At 34.7% G+C, this 19,764-nt stretch overlaps 5 protein-coding genes and 2 non-coding genes across 8 annotated transcripts; 3 read left to right on the plus strand and 4 right to left on the minus strand.

Annotated features, from left to right (window-relative positions):
• Positions 1-1,453: 1,453 nt before the first annotated feature.
• On the plus strand, positions 1,454-1,526 carry TRNAE-CUC. The gene has a single exon. It is a non-coding gene; the product is annotated as a tRNA-Glu (tRNA).
• Positions 1,527-1,587: 61 nt separating this feature from the next.
• LOC106303656 (60S ribosomal protein L11-2) lies at positions 1,588-2,785 on the plus strand. 2 transcript variants are annotated; one of them, XM_013739953.1, is made up of 5 exons: positions 1,588-1,679; positions 1,809-1,916; positions 2,028-2,070; positions 2,138-2,333; positions 2,425-2,785. In XM_013739953.1, exons 1-5 carry the CDS (start codon positions 1,677-1,679, stop codon positions 2,621-2,623), a joined length of 549 nt encoding a protein of 182 aa, XP_013595407.1. In that variant the 5' UTR covers positions 1,588-1,676; the 3' UTR covers positions 2,624-2,785. The 2 variants fall into 2 exon arrangements, with proteins under 2 accessions (XP_013595407.1, XP_013595406.1); XM_013739952.1 differs by lacking the exon at positions 1,588-1,679 and having other exon boundaries at positions 1,803-1,916.
• A 1,052-nt stretch (positions 2,786-3,837) lies between these two features.
• On the plus strand, positions 3,838-5,514 carry LOC106305186 (transcription factor MYB98-like). Its single transcript, XM_013741552.1, has 3 exons — positions 3,838-4,505; positions 4,684-4,810; positions 4,902-5,514. The coding sequence occupies exons 1-3, from the start codon at positions 3,931-3,933 to the stop codon at positions 5,379-5,381; spliced, it is 1,182 nt and encodes a 393-aa protein (XP_013597006.1). The 5' UTR covers positions 3,838-3,930; the 3' UTR covers positions 5,382-5,514.
• Positions 5,515-5,693: 179 nt separating this feature from the next.
• LOC106306637 (cellulose synthase A catalytic subunit 8 [UDP-forming]) lies at positions 5,694-9,865 on the minus strand. Its single transcript, XM_013743318.1, has 12 exons — positions 9,529-9,865; positions 9,344-9,423; positions 9,206-9,257; positions 8,962-9,118; positions 8,595-8,870; positions 8,170-8,515; positions 7,968-8,105; positions 7,768-7,893; positions 7,473-7,685; positions 6,947-7,393; positions 6,500-6,853; positions 5,694-6,420 (listed from the first exon to the last, which is right to left on the minus strand). Exons 1-12 carry the CDS (start codon positions 9,704-9,706, stop codon positions 5,833-5,835), a joined length of 2,955 nt encoding a protein of 984 aa, XP_013598772.1. The 5' UTR covers positions 9,707-9,865; the 3' UTR covers positions 5,694-5,832.
• Positions 9,866-11,181: 1,316 nt separating this feature from the next.
• LOC106304933 (metal transporter Nramp5) lies at positions 11,182-13,758 on the minus strand. Its single transcript, XM_013741316.1, has 4 exons — positions 13,136-13,758; positions 12,230-12,366; positions 11,494-12,146; positions 11,182-11,406 (listed from the first exon to the last, which is right to left on the minus strand). Exons 1-4 carry the CDS (start codon positions 13,714-13,716, stop codon positions 11,182-11,184), a joined length of 1,596 nt encoding a protein of 531 aa, XP_013596770.1. The 5' UTR covers positions 13,717-13,758.
• Positions 13,759-14,451: 693 nt separating this feature from the next.
• Positions 14,452-15,624, minus strand: LOC106304505 (ras-related protein RABA1d-like). Its single transcript, XM_013740912.1, has 2 exons — positions 15,253-15,624; positions 14,452-15,064 (listed from the first exon to the last, which is right to left on the minus strand). Exons 1-2 carry the CDS (start codon positions 15,471-15,473, stop codon positions 14,638-14,640), a joined length of 648 nt encoding a protein of 215 aa, XP_013596366.1. The 5' UTR covers positions 15,474-15,624; the 3' UTR covers positions 14,452-14,637.
• A 985-nt stretch (positions 15,625-16,609) lies between these two features.
• On the minus strand, positions 16,610-16,681 carry TRNAG-UCC. The gene has a single exon. It is a non-coding gene; the product is annotated as a tRNA-Gly (tRNA).
• Positions 16,682-19,764: the final 3,083 nt, after the last annotated feature.

The following is a 19,764-nucleotide window of genomic DNA, read 5'->3' on the forward strand; positions in this document are numbered from 1 at the left end:
ATATATATATATATATACATATATTTAAAGAATTGTATATAAGTTATATATTATAGTGTATATAAATTTGACAATATTGTTTTTTAAATAATTTCATTTTAAGAATTTTATTTTTCATGTTTTATTTTGAAAAAAATGTCATTTAATATTAATTAACAATATCTTTATATATTTATCAACCATCTTTATATACTTTTACATACACATACATGTGTAAATTGACGTGAGCACCATATAACTAAGTATTTACCACAACTAAAATATCTAATTTTTTTGGAAGTTAAAATATTCTCTTTTTTAATGTTTCTTTCACTATCAACCAAATTGTAGTAAAATGAGTTGTCTTAATAATTTTTTTTTTTAACTATTATCCGTTTAGAAACTATAATATGAAACCATTGGTTCGACATCACGACTATCTAAGGTTCATAACATGAAAACAAACAAATAATAGTAATTTTTTTATTATCATAGGAAAAAAAAAAGCTAAAACATAAAATATTTTAACCGAACAAACCAAATAAAGATTAATTTAAAATGATAGTTATATTTTAGGAGATTAAAAACAAAAAAGTAACTTAAACCCGAACCGATATCCAGATAAAAAGATTAATGTCTTCTTATTAAAAAATAATGAAACTAATAATCATATTCCGCGCAAGACGCGGTTTATTACCTAGTGAGTTTAGTATTAGGGATATATATCCGGATATATATCCCACATCGAAAATTCTAAGGGACATTAAGTAATATATAAAGGGTTATGGCCAATCCGCTAATCACCAATTAGTTTTAAGTTGGAAGCCCAAAAAACTTATCATGGTATCAGAGTAAGAACAAAACAGATCGCTCAAATTCATCTACACAAAGTATTCCAACTTAAAACCAATTAGTGATTAGTGGATTGACCATAACCCTTTATATATTACTTAATGTCGTTTAGAATTTCCGATGTGGGATATATATTCCTGATATTTAGTCAAGAGTTTTCTTATATAGTAAGGTTTGAGAAGAAGGTGAAAGTATCTTATTAGTCAAAGAGATCCATTTTCTTACCAGAAGAGGAAGGCTTGCTCTGCTTTTTGTTTTGTTTATTCCTCCTCTTGAATGTTTGTCTTATGTTTTGTTGCTATTAACACATTTTATGAAATGGTTTGCTTATGACTCTCTTTCTTTTACAAGGGCTAATCTCAATACTCTTTCTCTTTTCGAATTAACAGAAGTTACTATTTGTGTTTTATGGGATTATTAGTTTGTATAATTTAATGGATTTAGAAATTCTAATTTCAGAGCTATTTGTTATATGATTATTTAACCTTCAAATCATGTACTATACAGTCATACTGATTTATGAAATGGTTTATTTATGACTAACTAAAGGCAAATGATTCCAAATAACAACTAGCCAGAATAAACAGATAAATAAACTACGGTTGCTTAGCTTAACAACAATTCCGTTGTAGTCTAGCTGGTCAGGATACTCGGCTCTCACCCGAGAGACCCGGGTTCGAAGCCCGGCAACGGAGTTTATTTTTTATTTGTCATATCTAGGAGCGGGGCACTCTCGTCATTACATCTAGAACAAACCCTAAAGCGTCTCTCATATAATTACCAGACTTCGCGGCCGTCACTGCCACTCCTCTTAGCCCATCTCCCTCGAGTCTTTAATCCCAAAGATGGTACCTTTGCTCAAACTCTTGTATCCTCTAGATTGCTTCTTGCTTCTTGCTTCTTGCTTCTTGCTTCTATGTTCCGTTCGAAAAGATTTCATTTTTTTAGAATTTTAACCTACTTGTACTGTGATGCAGGCGTCAGAGAAGAAGCTCTCGAACCCTATGAGGGACATCAAGGTCCAGAAGCTCGTTCTCAACATCTCTGTTGGTGAGAGTGGTGATCGTCTCACTCGTGCCTCCAAGGTTCGTTCTTTACTTCGAAGAGTGTTCAAAATCAAGTCTTTACGGTTTAGCATCATTTGCTTTGTTACCATTGTTTTGTCTGAACGAGGGTTTTGGCGGTAATTTGTGTAGGTGTTGGAACAGCTCAGTGGTCAAACCCCTGTCTTCTCCAAGGGTATGTCTGAGCGTTTTAATTATATGCTGTGTCTGTAATTTTGAGAATGGTTGTTGATTGTGAACAGCGAGGTACACTGTGAGGTCTTTCGGAATCAGGCGTAACGAGAAGATTGCTTGCTACGTCACCGTGAGGGGAGACAAGGCCATGCAGCTTCTTGAGAGTGGATTGAAAGTGAAGGAGTACGAGCTCCTGAGGAGGAACTTCAGTGACACTGGCTGCTTTGGGTTCGGTATCCAGGAGCACATTGATCTTGGAATCAAGTAAGTGTTTGTTTGGCTCATTTGGTTAGAGCACTCTTTGTTTTAAGAGAGAGTAGTTTTCTCATGATTCTGCATTTTTTTTGTTCTTCAGGTACGATCCTTCCACTGGTATCTATGGAATGGACTTCTATGTTGTTCTTGAACGTCCTGGATACCGTGTTGCTCGTCGCCGTAGGTGCAAGACTCGCGTTGGGATTCAACATAGAGTTACAAAGGATGATGCCATGAAGTGGTTCCAAGTTAAGTATGAAGGTGTTATCCTCAACAAGTCCCAGAACATCACTGGTTAAAGAGTTTGTTTCTAGTTTGTTTTGTGGTGTTAGCTCTGTCTCAGAACATCGCGTTGGGATCTCTTGTTTTTTGTATCTTTTTTTAACTTCAGTTGGTTTAGAATCTGAGTACCCTCGAGATATCAACAATTTTTGGAGGTTATCTTTATCAATTTTAAACAATCTCTATGCTTTAAACTATTCCAATCCATATCTCTTCTCTCTGTTTTGCATGACAGAGAATGAAGGTTTTCAATCAGACGATCTTTTAGTTTTAGTTCTGCAAGTTTCATAGTTTCAATCAATGGAGTTTTCTCTTCCTTCTGCGTCATTTCTTCTAAAGCTTTATGGCTCTTTGCTATTTTGAAGCTTACCTCCTGGACCTAAAGCAGAAGGTCGAGCTACTTGTCTCTTTGGTAACCCCACGTGGTCTAGGTTTCTAAGCCCACTTAATCCCATCAATTAAGTTGTATCAAATTACAAATAATTAGTACAACCTCTTATATAAGAAATTACGAATGCAGAAAATCTAGCATAGAAGATACTATCCTTTGTAACGTCAAACGAAGATATCTCTCTTCTTGAATCCATTGATTAGACTATAGACCTTAAAGCTAAATGGTCAAGACACTCCTTAGCATCAAAATGGTTATTACATTTGTTGTTGACTATATTAACTAACTCAACTAAATATATTTTACAATAGATGAATTGTTAGCACATTAAAAGGTAGATTAAATTCGTACTAGCGTTTTGTCAAACATTCAACTATGTTTACCCCAAATTTAACAACACCCAATATGTAACGTCAACAGAAAAGTTTTTTTTTATCTCACATTTTCTTTATTTCATTTCCAATATATTTAAATTTACTTCAAGATTATACAGTTTAAACTTGAATATGGGAAAAATCACATTTTAAATCTTAATTAAGTATAAACTATGAAACAAATTTGCATTTTTCTTCCTTACATTCATGTTAGGGAAAACCACATTTTAAATCTTTAAGTTGGCAAAAGTTTTCATTTTAAACCATAGAGTTCAACTGCTAACACTTTAAAATTTAAACAATGAAATTAGTTTCAATTTAAGAAAAAACCAAAAAGGTTAAATATTCTAGAATTAATTAATTAAATCAAAATAACATTAGTGCTAACAACAAACTCCATACGTTACTTTCTTACTAACAAATTAATGGGTATAGTAAATGTCTTTCTTTATTGCTTCTCCTACCATACAAATACAAGAAAGAACAAAGCAACACACAAAAACACTTCACTTTTTTTCCACTAATTAATTAGTTTCTTCTTCTCTTCTTTCCAAAAAATATGGAGAATTACGTCGGCGAGAGTGGATTTGCTCCTCTAAACAAAACCGTCTTCACACGTGATCAAGAACAAATGAAAGAAGAAAATTTCCCCTTCCAAGTCGTTGACCAATCAAAGCCCACAAGCTTTCTTCAAGACTTCCAACATCTTGATCATGATCATCAGTTTGATCATCATCATCATCATCATGGCTCTACATCTTCAAATCCTTTGCTCGGTATCCAAACTAGGCCCTCTTGTGTCAATAGTTCTCTTTTCGAGCATTGCGCTTACCAAGACAATATGGTCAATATGGTCAATAAACATGGACCTATGGACATGAAACAAGACAACATGATGATGGGGATGATCTCTTTTGATTACCCTCCTAGAGAGATCACCAAGCCTATGAACTTCGTAATGCCAGATGAAGTTTCATGTGTTTCTGCGGATAATGATTGTTATAAATCGATGAGTTTCAATAAGACCAAACCAATTCTGACAAGAAAGTTGTCTTCATCCTCGTCGTCATCATCATGGAAAGAAAAGAAAGAAACAACATTAGTCAAAGGACAATGGACTTCTGAAGAAGACAGGTTCGTCATTAACATAATATAGCTTAAGATCAATACTTCATAAATTATATATTAGTCTCATTAAAATATGAGACTCCTTGAACTACATTAAGTTATTATGCAATATTACTAACAATAGTTGGATAAACTTTTCCATTTTTGCGGTTTATTAGTAAAGAGTAATTGTTTTTGATAATAGGATAGTGATTCAATTTGTGGAGAAATATGGATTGCGAAAATGGTCGCATATTGCACAAGTGTTACCGGGAAGGATTGGGAAGCAATGTAGAGAGAGATGGCATAACCATTTGAGACCTGACATTAAGGTATGAACTAGTAACCTACCATTTACGTAGTGATGATTAAGGAAACTAAAGATTAGATAGTTTTTAGAGATTATGAATATATTTGTTGTAGAAGGAAACATGGAGTGAAGAAGAAGACAGAGTGCTTATACAATTTCATAAAGAGATTGGGAACAAATGGGCAGAGATTGCCAAAAGACTCCCTGGAAGAACAGAGAACTCGATCAAGAACCACTGGAACGCAACAAAACGAAGACAATTCTCTAAGAGAAAGTGTAGATCTAAGTATCCAAGACCTTCTCTGTTGCAGGATTACATAAAGAGTTTGGATTTGAAAGCCTTGTCGTTTTCCTCTGTGCCTGCAAGAGGTAGACGCAGAGAGAGTAACAAGAAGAAGGATTTTGTGGCGGTTGAGGAAGAGAATAAGAAGAATGAAGATGACCTTTACGGACTAGACAGGATGGTACCTGAATGTGTGTTTACTGATGACTTTGGATTCAATGAGAAGCTTCTTGTGGAAGGATGTAGCATTGACTCATTACTTGATGACCTTCCTCAGCCTGACACTGATACTTTTGCTCATGGATTCTGATTTGTATTGTTTTTATTTTTTAATTTCAGTTTTTTTTTTTGAATGAGACATATTCACCAAACTAATCAAAAATAATTCAACTCGCAGGGTTTTGTTTCAACTGAATAGAACAACAAAATATCATTCTACTAGCATCTTGATTGTAATGTTATGTGTTTGTCTCAATGTTTGCATATTTTTGATGAAAAGTATAATTATATAGTCAAAGATATATTATGTAAGATATTTAAGAAAGTGAAGAATTGTGACCAAAAGAGAAGAAGTTGAAGATTAGTTTTAACATGTCGAAGTAACAGAAACTTCAAACCTAACTTGTCCAACAAGAATATTACTTAATTTGTGGAACAAGCAACCACATAAGAAAACTTCTGTGACAAGAAAGGAAAGTTTTACAAAACAACAACAAAAAAACAGATCATCAATCATTCAAAGGGATACATAGCATCACCTCTTAGCAATCAATCAAAAGGCAGTTCTGCGAAAGTGAGGTCGTGTCAGTCTTAGAGACAAAAGGATTGATACGAACCCAAACAAGAGAAAACACTGAAGCCAGCAAGATAGACCAGAGAATAACAATGGTGGGCGTTCTGTTCTGTCTTCCCATAAGACCTTTAAGGAAAGGATAAAGATGAAGAACGACCCAAAAGGCGAAGAAAATCTTCCCAAACAATGGTCCCCAAGCTTCATAACCTTTGTTTAAAGCATCAGAGAATCCAGCAACGACTCCAACCAAGTTTATTATGAGAAGTGATGTTGGAGGGATCAAGAGAGTTGTCCATTTGACAATGTAAAGCTCACCGAACTCCAAATCTTCTGCGGTTTTCGATGTGACTGTGAAGTTTGTGTCGAGACCGGCGAGCATTTTGAGGAAGCCTTGGAATACAGCAAACAGATGAGCTGAGACACCTCCAATCACCCAAAACTGCTCGTTTCTCCACAAGTCTTCAATGCTCACTCCACTCCATCTAAGCTCAAGGACGCTTGTTAAGATGATTGATATGAAGAGACCTAGAAACAGCATGCTTGCTAGGTTTGATAGCTGCAATAAAATAACAACAAGATTAGTAAAATAACCAAAATACACAACCCCCTAAAATGTTACTTGTTTGACAAGTTACCGTTGGGATGATGAATTTGCCGGTGAGAAGACAAATGGCGGGAAGGGTACAGTAAGCAACAAGAGGCAAGGAAGTGAAGGGATAAACAATGGTGTTAATATAAGCCATTCTCTGGAGCCACTTGAGGCGGCCTCCACTGCAACCATACCAGAGAGGACAATGTCTACTAAGGAAGATCTCAACCGAGCCAAGAGCCCAACGCAGAACCTGGTGAAGCCTATCAGATAGATTGATAGGAGCTGACCCTTTAAAAGCTGGTCTTAGTGGCATACAGTAAATAGATCTCCATCCACGGCAATGCATCTTGAAACCCGTCAAAATATCTTCCGTGATTGATCCATAAATCCATCCGATCTACAAAAACAAAAATAAAGATTATTACAATATATTACCATATATAGTAATAGTTTTAAATATTGATAGTAAAGATAAGAAAGAGTTACTTACTTCTTTTCCCCATTCAGTTTTCTCTTCATATCCGCAACTAATGACATGAATAGCTTCTTTGATGAGCGTTGAAGGGTTCACAGAGTCAGGAACGCCACCGTTCTCCATAAGTGTAGACTCGATGAAAACCGCAGAGAGACCAAACGTTTTCTCAAAGCTGGTTTGTGAAATGAGCATGGATCTCTCGTACTCATCGTAGTTGTCTAGGTCTCCTAGGTTAAAGATTGCAGCGTCAAGTTCTTCTCGCTTTGCGTCTTTGTAAATCTCTGAAGGATCTTGTGTTTGTTTTTTCTTGCTTGGACAGCAGCAACAAGACGAGGAAGAAGATTGCGGTAACATCTTTGGTTTAGAAGGTGGGCTATATCCGTACAGTGCTTGTCTTCTAAAGACACAACCGGTTCCGACATAGACCGGTCCTTGGATCCCATCAAGCCCTCTCATATTAACCTGAAATTAAAAGTCACAAGGTATCAGAAGAAATTCAAGATTTTCTTGAATTTATGAGGGAAATTTTTAGGTAACTTACGTCGAAGAAAACTATGTTTCGGTTAGCGTATCGATCACTCTTGTCGATTCCATCGAATCTCTGTGGGAACTGAACATAGCAAACGTCTTGACCAACGACTGGATCCATTAAGAAGCACATTGCTTCACGGACGGCCTTACTGTTGTTGACGTAGTGATCACAATCAAGATTGAGAATGAATGGAGCATTCGTTAGCACCGCGGAAACCCTCACCTACAATGAAATTATGAAAACAAACTCATTAGGATTGTGTCACAAGTTTTCTTGGATTATGCCAATAAGTTGAAGTTTTTACCAATGCGTTCTCTGCACCAGCCTTCTTGTGATGCTGATATCCAGGTCTCTTCTCTCTAGAGACGTATACTAATCTTGGAAGTTCGTTTCCTTCAATATCACGCGCACCGCTATATCCAAGAAAAACCTACCAAGAGAAGATCAAAACGTCAGAAGAAGAATCTACGAGTATATTCTTGAGAAATGTTTGAGATATAAAACCTGAATCATTCCGGGATGGTCACGAGTATTGTTTCCAGGCCAAGAGGTTCCATCTTGCATTGTCCATCCTTCTTCTGGTGTCTTTTGAGCCTTGGCCACTAAAGCATTCATTCTGATCTTGAACTCTTCATAATCTCTCTACAAAGAAACCAAGAGTTAAGTTTTTGATAATGTTATGGATAAAGCCTTTTGTCTTACTTACTTTCATGGCTCTACGTTCTTTGACAAAAGAAGGCTGAACCTTGTCCCTCAAGTAATCGATTTTAAGCGAGAAGTAAAACTCCGGAGCTCGTGGCTCTATCGAGTACTTCTTGCAGAAAGGCACCCATTTCCTAGCAAAATCTGCTGTCTCAACCAAAGACTCAAACGAAAGCATCGCTGCACCATCATCAGATACATAGCAAGAGACCTTATCCACCGGATAATCAAGGGCCAGGATCGAAAGAACGGTGTTTGCAGTGATCAGAGGAGGCTCCTTCAACGGATCTACTGTACTGACAAAGAAATCCACAGCTGCAAGCTGTGATGGCTCGCCTTCTCTTTCGAATCTGCACAAATGTTTGAGACAAGATATCGGAGATATTTTGACCTACCGTGTAGGTTAAGTAATTGTGAAAGATTTGTTACCTTGCGGATAAACGGTCGATGTAAGTTTCTCTGTTGATAGGAGACCATTTAGGAAACTGATCCAACACCCATGAGAAAGCAAACCAGATCTCACATATCACAGATGTTAGCCATAGACCGTAAGCACTGTCCACAGGATGGGTGATACGGTAGTGGAAGAACAGAGCCAAGATGGTCAGTCGCATGATGATAACGATTCTGTATGAAGTTATCTTTGTCCTTGGGATAGGTATCACAACCGAGAGCACATCTGTAGCAGAAGCAGCCTCTGCGTTTCTGAGAAATGACACAGACCAATCAGTTTCTCAAACTTTCTGGTGATTAATGTACAAAGACTATGTTGTTCCATGATTGAGAATGTGCTTACAGTGATATATCTTCCATGTGCTGTTGGGGAGGAACCTGAGCATCAGGGTCTTCATCTTTTGTTGCCTTTGCATGTTTCTTCTTCTTCTTGCTTTTCTTGTCTTTCCAGCTATCAACTCTGTTCTTCCATATCGGGTTTCCGTATTCATCATTAAGTTCTTCAAGGACAAATCACAATTTCATTGGTTAGTTTTTAAACTATTTAAACTCATCAAAATTTTAAACTTTTGGATATTAGTTCTTACCATTGTCTATTGTGGAGACTGTACTTACATGTCTAGCATGAATTCCAGAATCCTACAAAATAATAAAGAAAATCTTAATCAAATACGTTTTGAAAATTTTATTAAGACAAAAAAAGCAACTAATCGTATAGTACACACCTGAGGAGTGTTACTGATGTGTGTTGCAATAGTGGATTGGTGTTTAGATGTCTTTGTCTCAACATCATCAAGCACATTCTCTGAGGAGTAAACAAAGAAAAAATCATAAACTGTGAAACTACGTTTAACAAAAAAAAGAAGAAGCAAAAATTTATGGAAAAACATTTGAATAAATGTGATAATACCATCATAAGGATTGCCGCAACGCAAGCAGATTCTTCGACCTTCTTTGAATTCATATTCAAGACATGCTTTGCAGATCGGGAAACTACACTCATGGCAAGCAACGAAGAACTCTCCGTTTGGTTTCACACCAATCTCCTCTCCGCACGTGTTGCAGACCGGAGACTTAGACTCCATCATCTTCGTTTTCCCTTGAGAGAGAGAGATAAGAAAAGAACCCTAGTTAGGGACTCAGATTTTTGGCTGGGTAAGAGATTGAGAAGTCATGGGTGTGTTTTGTAATAGCGTGGGAAAAGGAGATTTTTTTCTGTTTTAAAAAAGTTTGGTGGATTGGTGAAAAAAATCGGAAGTTGAGAAGTTTCTATCGTTCACCAATTTTTTTCTGAGAAAGCTGACGGCTAGCTAAAACATACATTGTTTAGTTGGGCAAGAAGTAGATTTTGCGGCATAGTGAAGGAAAGTTTCAGTTAAGTTAGTGTGTCTGATGTGACACCTAATGTTTTGTCTCTAACCATCGGCAGATAATTGCTTGCCTCCTAAGCGTCACCATACTTTCTCCATCACGTCAACATTTTAAAATGTATTTATATAGTTTTAAAATAGTCAGCATTTTAAGTGTATATATAATTTTAAAATAATTAGCATTTAAAGATTTGGGTAGTTTTTTGAAACGGGCCCGGCCGGAATGTTTTTATAGTAATTTACTGTTTCAAAATATCATTTTATAATATTTTTTGTATATATATTTTATTAGTTTTGAGATCGAATTCTAGATTGGAGAATAAACTGTAAAATAATTTTTTTGAATATTATTTGGGATCAATAATTTATATATTAATAAATTTGGTATTTACATGTATAATTAAAATATTAAATTATTAGCAATACATAATTAATTATGTAAAAAAAATGTATTGTTTTGTTTCCATTATATTTTTTGTTTTCCATTATATATGAAATAATATTGTTTATCATTAATTATTTAGAAACGATTAATGTATGTTACATGCTTGTTTTAAATAATGGAAAAATATTTAATGGTAAGATGGGTAAATGATTAATATCTTAGTGGCAGAATTTGTAATTTTGAACTCGAAATTACTTCATTTTATTAACATAGATGAACAATTTTTCAAACTGTTGCTAATAAATGACAAAATCAAATTGTTGCTAATAAATTACAAAATAATGCACATAAGCAAATGATCAGTCAAACATTCAAATTAACATAGAAAACAGCGGCACAAATACTCACAGAATCGATGAATCTGCAGCAACCAATAATATAATTAAGATCAAAAAGGTAACATGTTTCTAATTCTAACCTTACTACTACCACACTTCTCTGTTTTTTGTTTTTGTTTTTCTTCTTCTGGTTAACCGCTTCTTTGTTTATTAATGTTGAACGTATTTTACATAATTCTACTCAATATTTGCAATGATGTTACAATACAAATTCAACAAATCAATCTACAAATGTATCCCATTCGGTCTTTCCCTAATCTCACAACCCAGTTGCCACTGGTCTACTCTCTGAAATCCAGCAATCGAGCACAAAATGCAGCAGAACCATCAACTCAAAATCGATCAAACCGCTTCTGTCTTTGCTCTGACGTGTTTAAGGGCTGAAAAGTTCGTGAGTCAGTTTTGGTTTTCTACGTCTCTGTGGAAACAACTCTCTGTGACATTTCTAAGCTCGACCAAGAAGAAAACTGTGATCTTCTATAGGAAACAAGATAAATGATGAAACTGACGTATGCCACTACTCCAGCAAAAACCAGTAACCCAACAAAAAACCCGTTCGCTGCTGCCATGAAGAAATCAAGAAGAAGATACCCATTTATCATCATCACAAACACCGCCACGGTCCACGCTAGCTTCTACAAAGATTCAAAAACTGACTCGTTACAATTCACATTACAACAACAAACAAAAATGAAAAAAAAAATAAAACAAAACAAGCTTACCTCAAGCGAAGGTCCGATTTTGAAGACACCCATGATATGTTCATTAGAAACCATAGTCAATAGAGGAATAACAGCGAAAGGAATCTGCATCGACTGAAGAATGTTAAGCCATTCGTTTAAAACATCAAGCGACCCCTCTGATGTGTTGAACATAAGCGCTACAACCATAGTTGGCACAATCGCAAAGCTTCTTGTTATAAAAGCTGATAGCCATTGCTCCATCTGAAGATCTAAGAACCCTTCCATTATAAACTGTCCAGCGTAAGTTCCTGTAATGGTACTGCTTTGTCCAGCAGCTAACAAACCGATCCCCCAAATGTATAGTATGGGGAAAACCCCGCCGCCATACTTCTCCTGTAGGTAATGTCCCGCGTTAACTAGTCCTATACTATCAGCCTGTTTGGTTCCATAAAACCCTTTAGCGAAAACCGCGGTTACAAAGAGATTGATCATGAAAGAGACAAAAAGCGCGGCGGTTGATTCGATGTTGTAGTAGTTGAGAGCTTCTTGAACTCTGTGTATGTCCTTTGGGTTGGTCTTCCTGGACTGCACTAAAGCGGAATGCAAGAACACATTGTGAGGCGTTATTACGCATCCCACTACTCCAACAGCTTGTCTGATTGTCTTTGATCCGAGCTTCGGAATAAGAATGCCTTTCAAGTCATCAAATAATTAAAAAAAAATCAAGAACTGGTATCAATAAAAGACAATGTCATATTCTTAAAATTTCAAGTACCTATGATTAGTTCTTCTCTGCTCGGTTTAGTTTCATTGAACATCCAAGCAAAGGAAAGAGCCATTGTCGCGATTAAAACCGCGAAAAGACCTTCTAGTTTCCTCATTCCACACTTCTCCAAATACGAAATCAAGAAGCTGTCATTTCACAAGATTAAGCATAAGCATCTGATCCTCTTCAATTTCTCCAGATATGAACTAAATCAAAAAGCTATTTCACAAGAACACACATAAAAAAAGAGAGCATCTACCTAACTTCCTTACCAATCAAAGGGCATGATACAAAAACACACATCAAAAGATAGAGAGAATATCACCAATTTTGACCTAACTTGCTTACCTATCAAAGGACATGGTACAAAAACACACATGAAAGATAGAGAGATTCAGCAATTTTGACCTAACTTGCTTACCAATCAAACCCCATGATACAAGAACACACATCAAAAGATAGAGAATATCATCAATTTTGACCTAACTTGCTTACCAAGCAAACAACATGAGAAAATAAAACACAATTAAAAGTCACCAATTTTTGACCTAACTTGCTTACCAATCAAACCCCATGATACAAGAACACACATCAAAAGATAGAGAATATCATCAATTTTGACCTAACTTGCTTACCAAGCAAACAACATGAGAAAATAAAACACAATTAAAAGTCACCAATTTTTGACCTAACTTGCTTACCAATCAAACCCCATGATACAAGAACACACATCAAAAGATAGAGAATATCATCAATTTTGACCTAACTTGCTTACCAAGCAAACAACATGAGAAAATAAAACACAATTAAAAGTCACCAATTTTTGACCTAACTTGCTTACCAATCAAACCCCATGATACAAGAACACACATCAAAAGATAGAGAATATCATCAATTTTGACCTAACTTGCTTACCAATCAAGCGAGGTGATGATAACACCGGCCCAAATAGGTAAGAACCCACGTGTCAATATCTGAAGAGCGATAGCGCTTCCGATGACTTCCTGAATATCAGCTCCGATCAAAGCAACCTCCGCCATGAACCAAAGCAGTATCCTCGCCCACGACGGGTACTCGCTTCTGCAAATCTCCGCCAGATGCCGACCCGTCGCGACACCGATCCGAGCCGAGAGAAGCTGAATGAGAAGTCCCATCAGCGTGGCCCATAGAAGAAGCCACAGAAGCGAGTATCCAGCCACGGCTCCGGCTTGTAGGTCCCCTTCGATGTTTCCAGGGTCTAGAAACGCGATGCTCATGAGAAACCCAGGTCCCGTGAATTTCCATAGCTTCGCCCACGAGAACGGAGGAACTGACTCTAAGGTGGTCTCTCCGTCTTCCTCTACGGTCACTACCTGATTCTCCGGTGGCTCCGCCGGTGACTCGCTGGGATCGTCGGATTGAGAGGTTTCGGGGAGTAGGAGACGTTTGAACTCGCCGTTACTTTCGTTACGTTTCAAAGGGCTGTTCACTTGGCGGGAAACGGTTGGATCCGTCATGTTTTGTAACGGAATATTCTTTTGGCGTTTGTGACGATTGTGATTTAGTCAAGAAAAGTCAAATGACAAAACAAAAAATCGATTTTCTAAAAAAAAAAGAATTATAAATGTTGTCAATAATTTCTATTATTAGTTGTTTCTTCACGAAATTTAGCAGAATAATTATTGGTTTAGAGATTTTTACGGACTGAAAAGAAAACAAGCTGAACAAACCATAGACCGGAACCGGTTAAACCACAAAATCCATCAATCGGTACAGAATCTTACCGAAGCTAAGCAGTTTTCAAGCAAAGCCAATTAAAATGCATAACTCGGTGGAAGTCCAATAATTTAATTACAAACTCATTAATGTTTTTACGCTAAAATATATGGAGTTCTAAGTCTCAGAAAATGATTTATTAGGACATCTCCAGCTCAGTTTCTTTTTTCACTCTAAAATAAAATTTAAAGTAAAAATGCTCTAATAGTAATTTATTTTCACTCTATAATAGAGTAAAAATATATTTACTCTATAATAGAGTAAAAATATATTTACTCTATTGTAGATGGTCTTTTGAAAATCTTATATGAAATTTTTAGCATAGTGAAAATAAAATTTATAGGCGTGTATATTTATGAAAACGGTTCAATCACGTACAAGTGTGATTTTTTGTAAAATACTAATTCTAATAAAATACAATTTTTATTTTTGTTAAAAATCAGACCAAAACGGGTTAAATTACAAAATCCCTCAACCAGTACATAATCAGACCAAAACTAAGCAACTTTCAAGCAAAGCAAATCAAAAGCATAACACAGTTTGTTTCCTAAAAATAAAGCAAACATCTTCAAAAGTATTTTGAATGTAAAAAATAAAAAAGATCTTAGCTTGGGGACACAGACCAAACCCCTCAAATAATTAAGCAAGAGACTAACAAGTCTTTAGTTGGAGCAACAACCTGTTTTCTTCACAGCAGAGACATCAAGATCAATCTTCTCTCCTTTAAAAACATTACCCGAGTTTGAATCGTCACCAGCCTCCATTGCTTTCTTGCTCACAACTTGGTGAATCTGAGTGAGTACTTCCGAAAACGCGTTCTCAACGTTAGTAGCTTCAAGCGCTGAAGTCTCCATGAAGTAGAGTGATTCATTCTCCGCAAAAGACTTAGCATCTTCGGTTTGAACAGCTATAAGATGACGAAGATCTGATTTGTTTCCCAAAAGCATCACGACTATGTTTGGGTCGGTGTGGTCACGGAGTTCCCTAAGCCACCTCTCAACGTTTTCGAAGGTGGAGTGTCGTGTAACGTCGTAGACAAGAAGCGCCCCAACCGCTCCTCGGTAGTATGCACTAGTGATCGCACGGTACCTACAAAAATGACTATAATAATATAAAAGCTATCTTATTGGTTATTGGTCAAAGTACATATTGGTTTATATCTGCTGCATTTCATCAAGATAAGCTGGTCCTAAGATCTACAATGAAAGAACCATAAATTCTAAAGGCGAATGAGTAAAGAACCAAGATTGAGAAGAGACACTAGTCACACAACAAACCTTTCTTGACCAGCAGTGTCCCAAATCTGGGCTTTGATGACTTTGTCCTTAACATTCAAGCTACGAGTGGCGAACTCGACGCCGATCGTGGACTTGGACTCGAGGCTAAACTCGTTCCTGGTGAAACGAGAGAGCAGATTGGACTTTCCAACGCCCGAATCACCGATCAGAACCACCTTGAAAAGGTAATCGTAATCATCATCTGCTTTGTAACCCGCCATTAAAACTGCTCACGGCAAGAAGAAAAGACTAAACTTCACTTTTAGTTTTTTTTTTTTTTTTTTTTCCTCTTGGGAATCAAAAGTCTTCCCAGATTAACAGAGAAAGATAGAGACTGTTGTGAAACTAGGGTAAGACTTGTGTCTTTCTACATCTACACACAATTAAACTGATATGGCATGGGTGAAAAAAATGTTGTGGAAAAGACCAAAACATCCCTGATGATTCGTCTGATCTATGGCGTTTTACCCTTTAAACTAGGGGTACAACCGATATTTACCGGTTAACGCCTTTCATTTTCTTGAAAAGGTCACAAAGTGGTGGCCCTCATGTTTAACATTGGTAAACGGCGATCATAGTTTTAGTCACTGTAGTTGGCATTGCCAAAAATATGTAAACTATGTCCACTGTCAGAATGATGATGATCTAACTCCTAAAGTCCTAAATAAAATGTAGAAATATTTTAATCTGTTTATCACAACTAGATAGAAACAAGTCTCAACAATCCCGGTTCGTTTTCTTCTCTTTTATTTTGGTCTTGACTCTTGAGGCTGTGAATCAAACTTGGAACATAACTGAGGAGACATGTGCTACTGCTCAATGATTTGTAACTGATGAAACTTGGAGCATAACTGTTTTTAATTTCAGAGAGATATTTGCCATGTGAAAGTGCTCAATGATTTGTAATATGAAGCTCATATAATCATATATTAACATTGTCAAGTTCAATTTTTTTTGTTAATGTAAGAACCATGGTACGGTACTACTGTATATGGTTATTGACGTTTATTTCCAATGTATATGAGCATTGCGATTATGCTACATATACTCTGTAATCATCTAATGTAAACTCTGCCCAAATCATTATGTGTATCAGTGCATGCCAAAGCATAAGGGTATGATTATAGCTGAAACTGTTAGAGGTTTCTTAAATTTTCTTTTTGTTTTTGTTTTGTTTTGTTTTGTTTTGTCTGATTAAAAAAAAAATTAAAAAGAGAACCAATCGCCGACCGCCACGTGTCAATGGACCCGCAAACAGTGTAAGAAACTAACCAAGATCGATTGAGAGATGTCTGTAGCTAAAACATATACACTATGTTGTCGCATCAAAAAGATTCCCCATTAAACATATAAAAAATGCGTCTGCCGGGAGTTGAACCCGGGTCTATTGCTTGGAAGGCAATTATCCTAACCGTTGGACTACAGACGCTTTTGTTGGTTCAAACGGATACAATAACATTTGACCAAACATTATCTAACCTTTGTTGTGGTAATCCTTTGGAAGAGATTTACGCCAAAGTTTTGTTTAAGGTTAAGGATGTAGAAAGTGTTAACTTTTAGGCCTTGATTGATAGAGCATTATCATTAGCATTATGCTCTACATTATCCAATCAACAATTGTTAGAAAAGTATTTAGAGAAGTATTTACTAAATGCAAATGCTCTCCAAATGCTCTCTGGCCAATGCTTTCACATGAAGCTTTTATAAGAGCATTTGCATCTATAATTTATAAAATTAAGGAAAATATATAATTAATTCATTTATTTTATTTAATAATATCATAAAATTATTTTTATATCCAGAAAATAAAATTTTGATTTCTAAAATTAATTTATAATAAAAATATTTTTTAAAAAAATAGTTTTTCACGTTTAAAATATATAATTTAATTTTTTATAATTTAATTTTTTATAATTTAATTTTTTATAATTTAATTTATTTTAAATGTGAAATATAATTTTAATATATATATATTTTAATTATAAATTTATTTTTAAATAATATTTTTCAATATAAACATAATTTTTAAATTTTTAAATAAAATAAATTAAGTATATATCTTTTTAATTTTATATGTTAATATATATATATATATATATATTAGAAATATATTCATTTAAAATAAATATATTAATATACTAATTAAAAATAAATATATTATATATTATATACTAATTTTTATAATAATTTTAAATAGCATACTCATACTGTTCTACCAATCATCCTATTAAACAGTTAGCAAAAACATACAGATCCTGCAGCATACTGTTTCTATAGCATACTGCTACTGTTAATGCTAATGCTCTGCCAATCAGGGCCTTAGAGTCTTATGTATATTGTGATTGGCTGCGAGCAGATAAAACAAAGCTCTGTAAACTTTATCTATGATGTGATTAAATTGACTAATTATTTTCTCTAGTAGTACTTCAACATTCATTTGACCAGAAGTATAAGCTTATTATGTAATGTAGCACGTAGATGATAGCTCAATTAACGATATACATGAATACTAACCTTAATTCCATGAACATTGTTATTCCAAAAGGTATAGAATTGTTTGGTCATTAATTACATAGGCATAGATTCCTCAAAATCCCATGCAGTGCCGTGCCTAGACTATATGGAGCCTAAGGCAATTCTAAAAATTGGAGCCGTAATAAAAAAAAAAATTTCTTCTGATTGTCAAGTTAGTAAACATAAATATGAAAATAGTTAATGAAAAATATTTATTAAGATTGTTTACATTTATTCAAAGAATGATGACCCAAAAAATTCACACCCATGCTAATTAAAAAAAATTAAAAATGTACTTGCGAAGTTATAAAAGCATCTAACATTATAATACCAATTGAATAAGAGGAGTATACGATAAAATTATGAAGAAAAATAAAAAAAAATATATAAAACAATCAATATGTGAATATTCAAAAGGTAAAGCTATATATAGAACTTAAATCGGAAAAGGATGATACTTCCTTCGTGTCACTTTAAAAGAAAAAAAAAATTGTTTCATTTTAATGTTTTCAAGTTTCTATGTTAAAAGTAAATGCAATTTTATGTTTTTGACTATTTATATTCTGCATTATGATTTTTTATTGGCTGAATTATCTGTACTTATTTGTTGTTTTTAGACAAACGAGAAAGATTGAATGAAAATTTGTAATTTGTTAATCAGTGCGCAAAAACCTTAAAACCCACTTATTTTAATACAGAAAGAATATAATTAAATTTGTAGAAAAATATTAATAAAAATAGACATATACAAATAGTTTTAGACCAATTGATTGTAAAAATGGAGCCCCAAAATTAACCATATGAAGAGGGGCCTGCCTGAGGCAGTTGCCTCTTTTTTTTAACACATAGGCACGGCTCTGATTGGTTTTATTCTGTTTCATATTCATTAAGCTTCTGAACAATGTATATGACGAAAAAGGTCTCTCTTGAAAGCAAAAATCAAATTCACAATGTTCAATTGTCTAAGAAGAAACATTCAGTACTTACCATCCATGACCGCTCTTAACAAACAAACTAAATATCAAAACTTATTTGTTCAGTTGTAGTTTATAATTGTTTGAGATGTGAAATAGCAAGAAATATTGTTTATTGTTATTGTCGCTTTTCAGTATTAAGAGGAAATGAACGTTAAGTTTATAGTCCACCAGTTTCGTTCTTGCAATATCCACCAGTCTTAGAGTCACAACCTTGAAGACACCATTTGTTGCAACTAGGGGTGTCAATTCAGGCCGGTCCGTCCCGGCCGAAACTTGCTAAGTCCGTAAATATTTGAGCCCCGTCTGGTCCGAAAATATTTTGGATCTCAAATTTAAAGTCTGGTCTGGTCTTTATAAGGCTACAGTGCTTTTCGAGCTTTTTGGGCCTTTCAAAAAATAATTTATCATAGTCACTTCTGTCGTTTTAATACATGTGAATTTTCATAAAAAAAATAGTTTCAACTGTTTTAAAAATATATAAAGTGAATTTAAACTTTTCTTCTTTATCAAAAATAATTTACTTTTCCGTTTGTTTTAAAAACATATTATAAAAAAACCAAATTTAAATAATCAAATATAAATTAAAACTAAATATATAAGAGAACAAAATTTATGATAAACATGATTCAACGTTTCATACTTTGTATTTTGAAAAAAAAAATGTTGTACATAAAAGAAGAAGGTACATTTGCAAAATTTAAATGTGACACTTGTAATGATCAAACAATAAGATGTATTAAACACTTTCATATTGTTGTATTAGAGTTTGGATCAAAAATATTTTTAAATAATGTTACTTTGATTGCAGAAATGATAATATTTGAACTAAAATACAAAGTTTTGAATTTTTGGACCGGTCCTAACCCAAATGGGGTTAAGCTCAAAATATATATCCAAAGTCCAAATGGACTTAGTCTGAAGAGGTTAACAAAACTAAACTCAAGCTCGGTAAATTTTAGGGCTGGGAGGGCTCAAACTATACCTATATTTTGTGAATAAATAAAAAGTTGTAAACACTTTT

Source organism: Brassica oleracea, chromosome C7, assembly GCF_000695525.1.
Source record: "Brassica oleracea var. oleracea cultivar TO1000 chromosome C7, BOL, whole genome shotgun sequence".
Taxonomy (NCBI): domain Eukaryota; kingdom Viridiplantae; phylum Streptophyta; class Magnoliopsida; order Brassicales; family Brassicaceae; genus Brassica; species Brassica oleracea.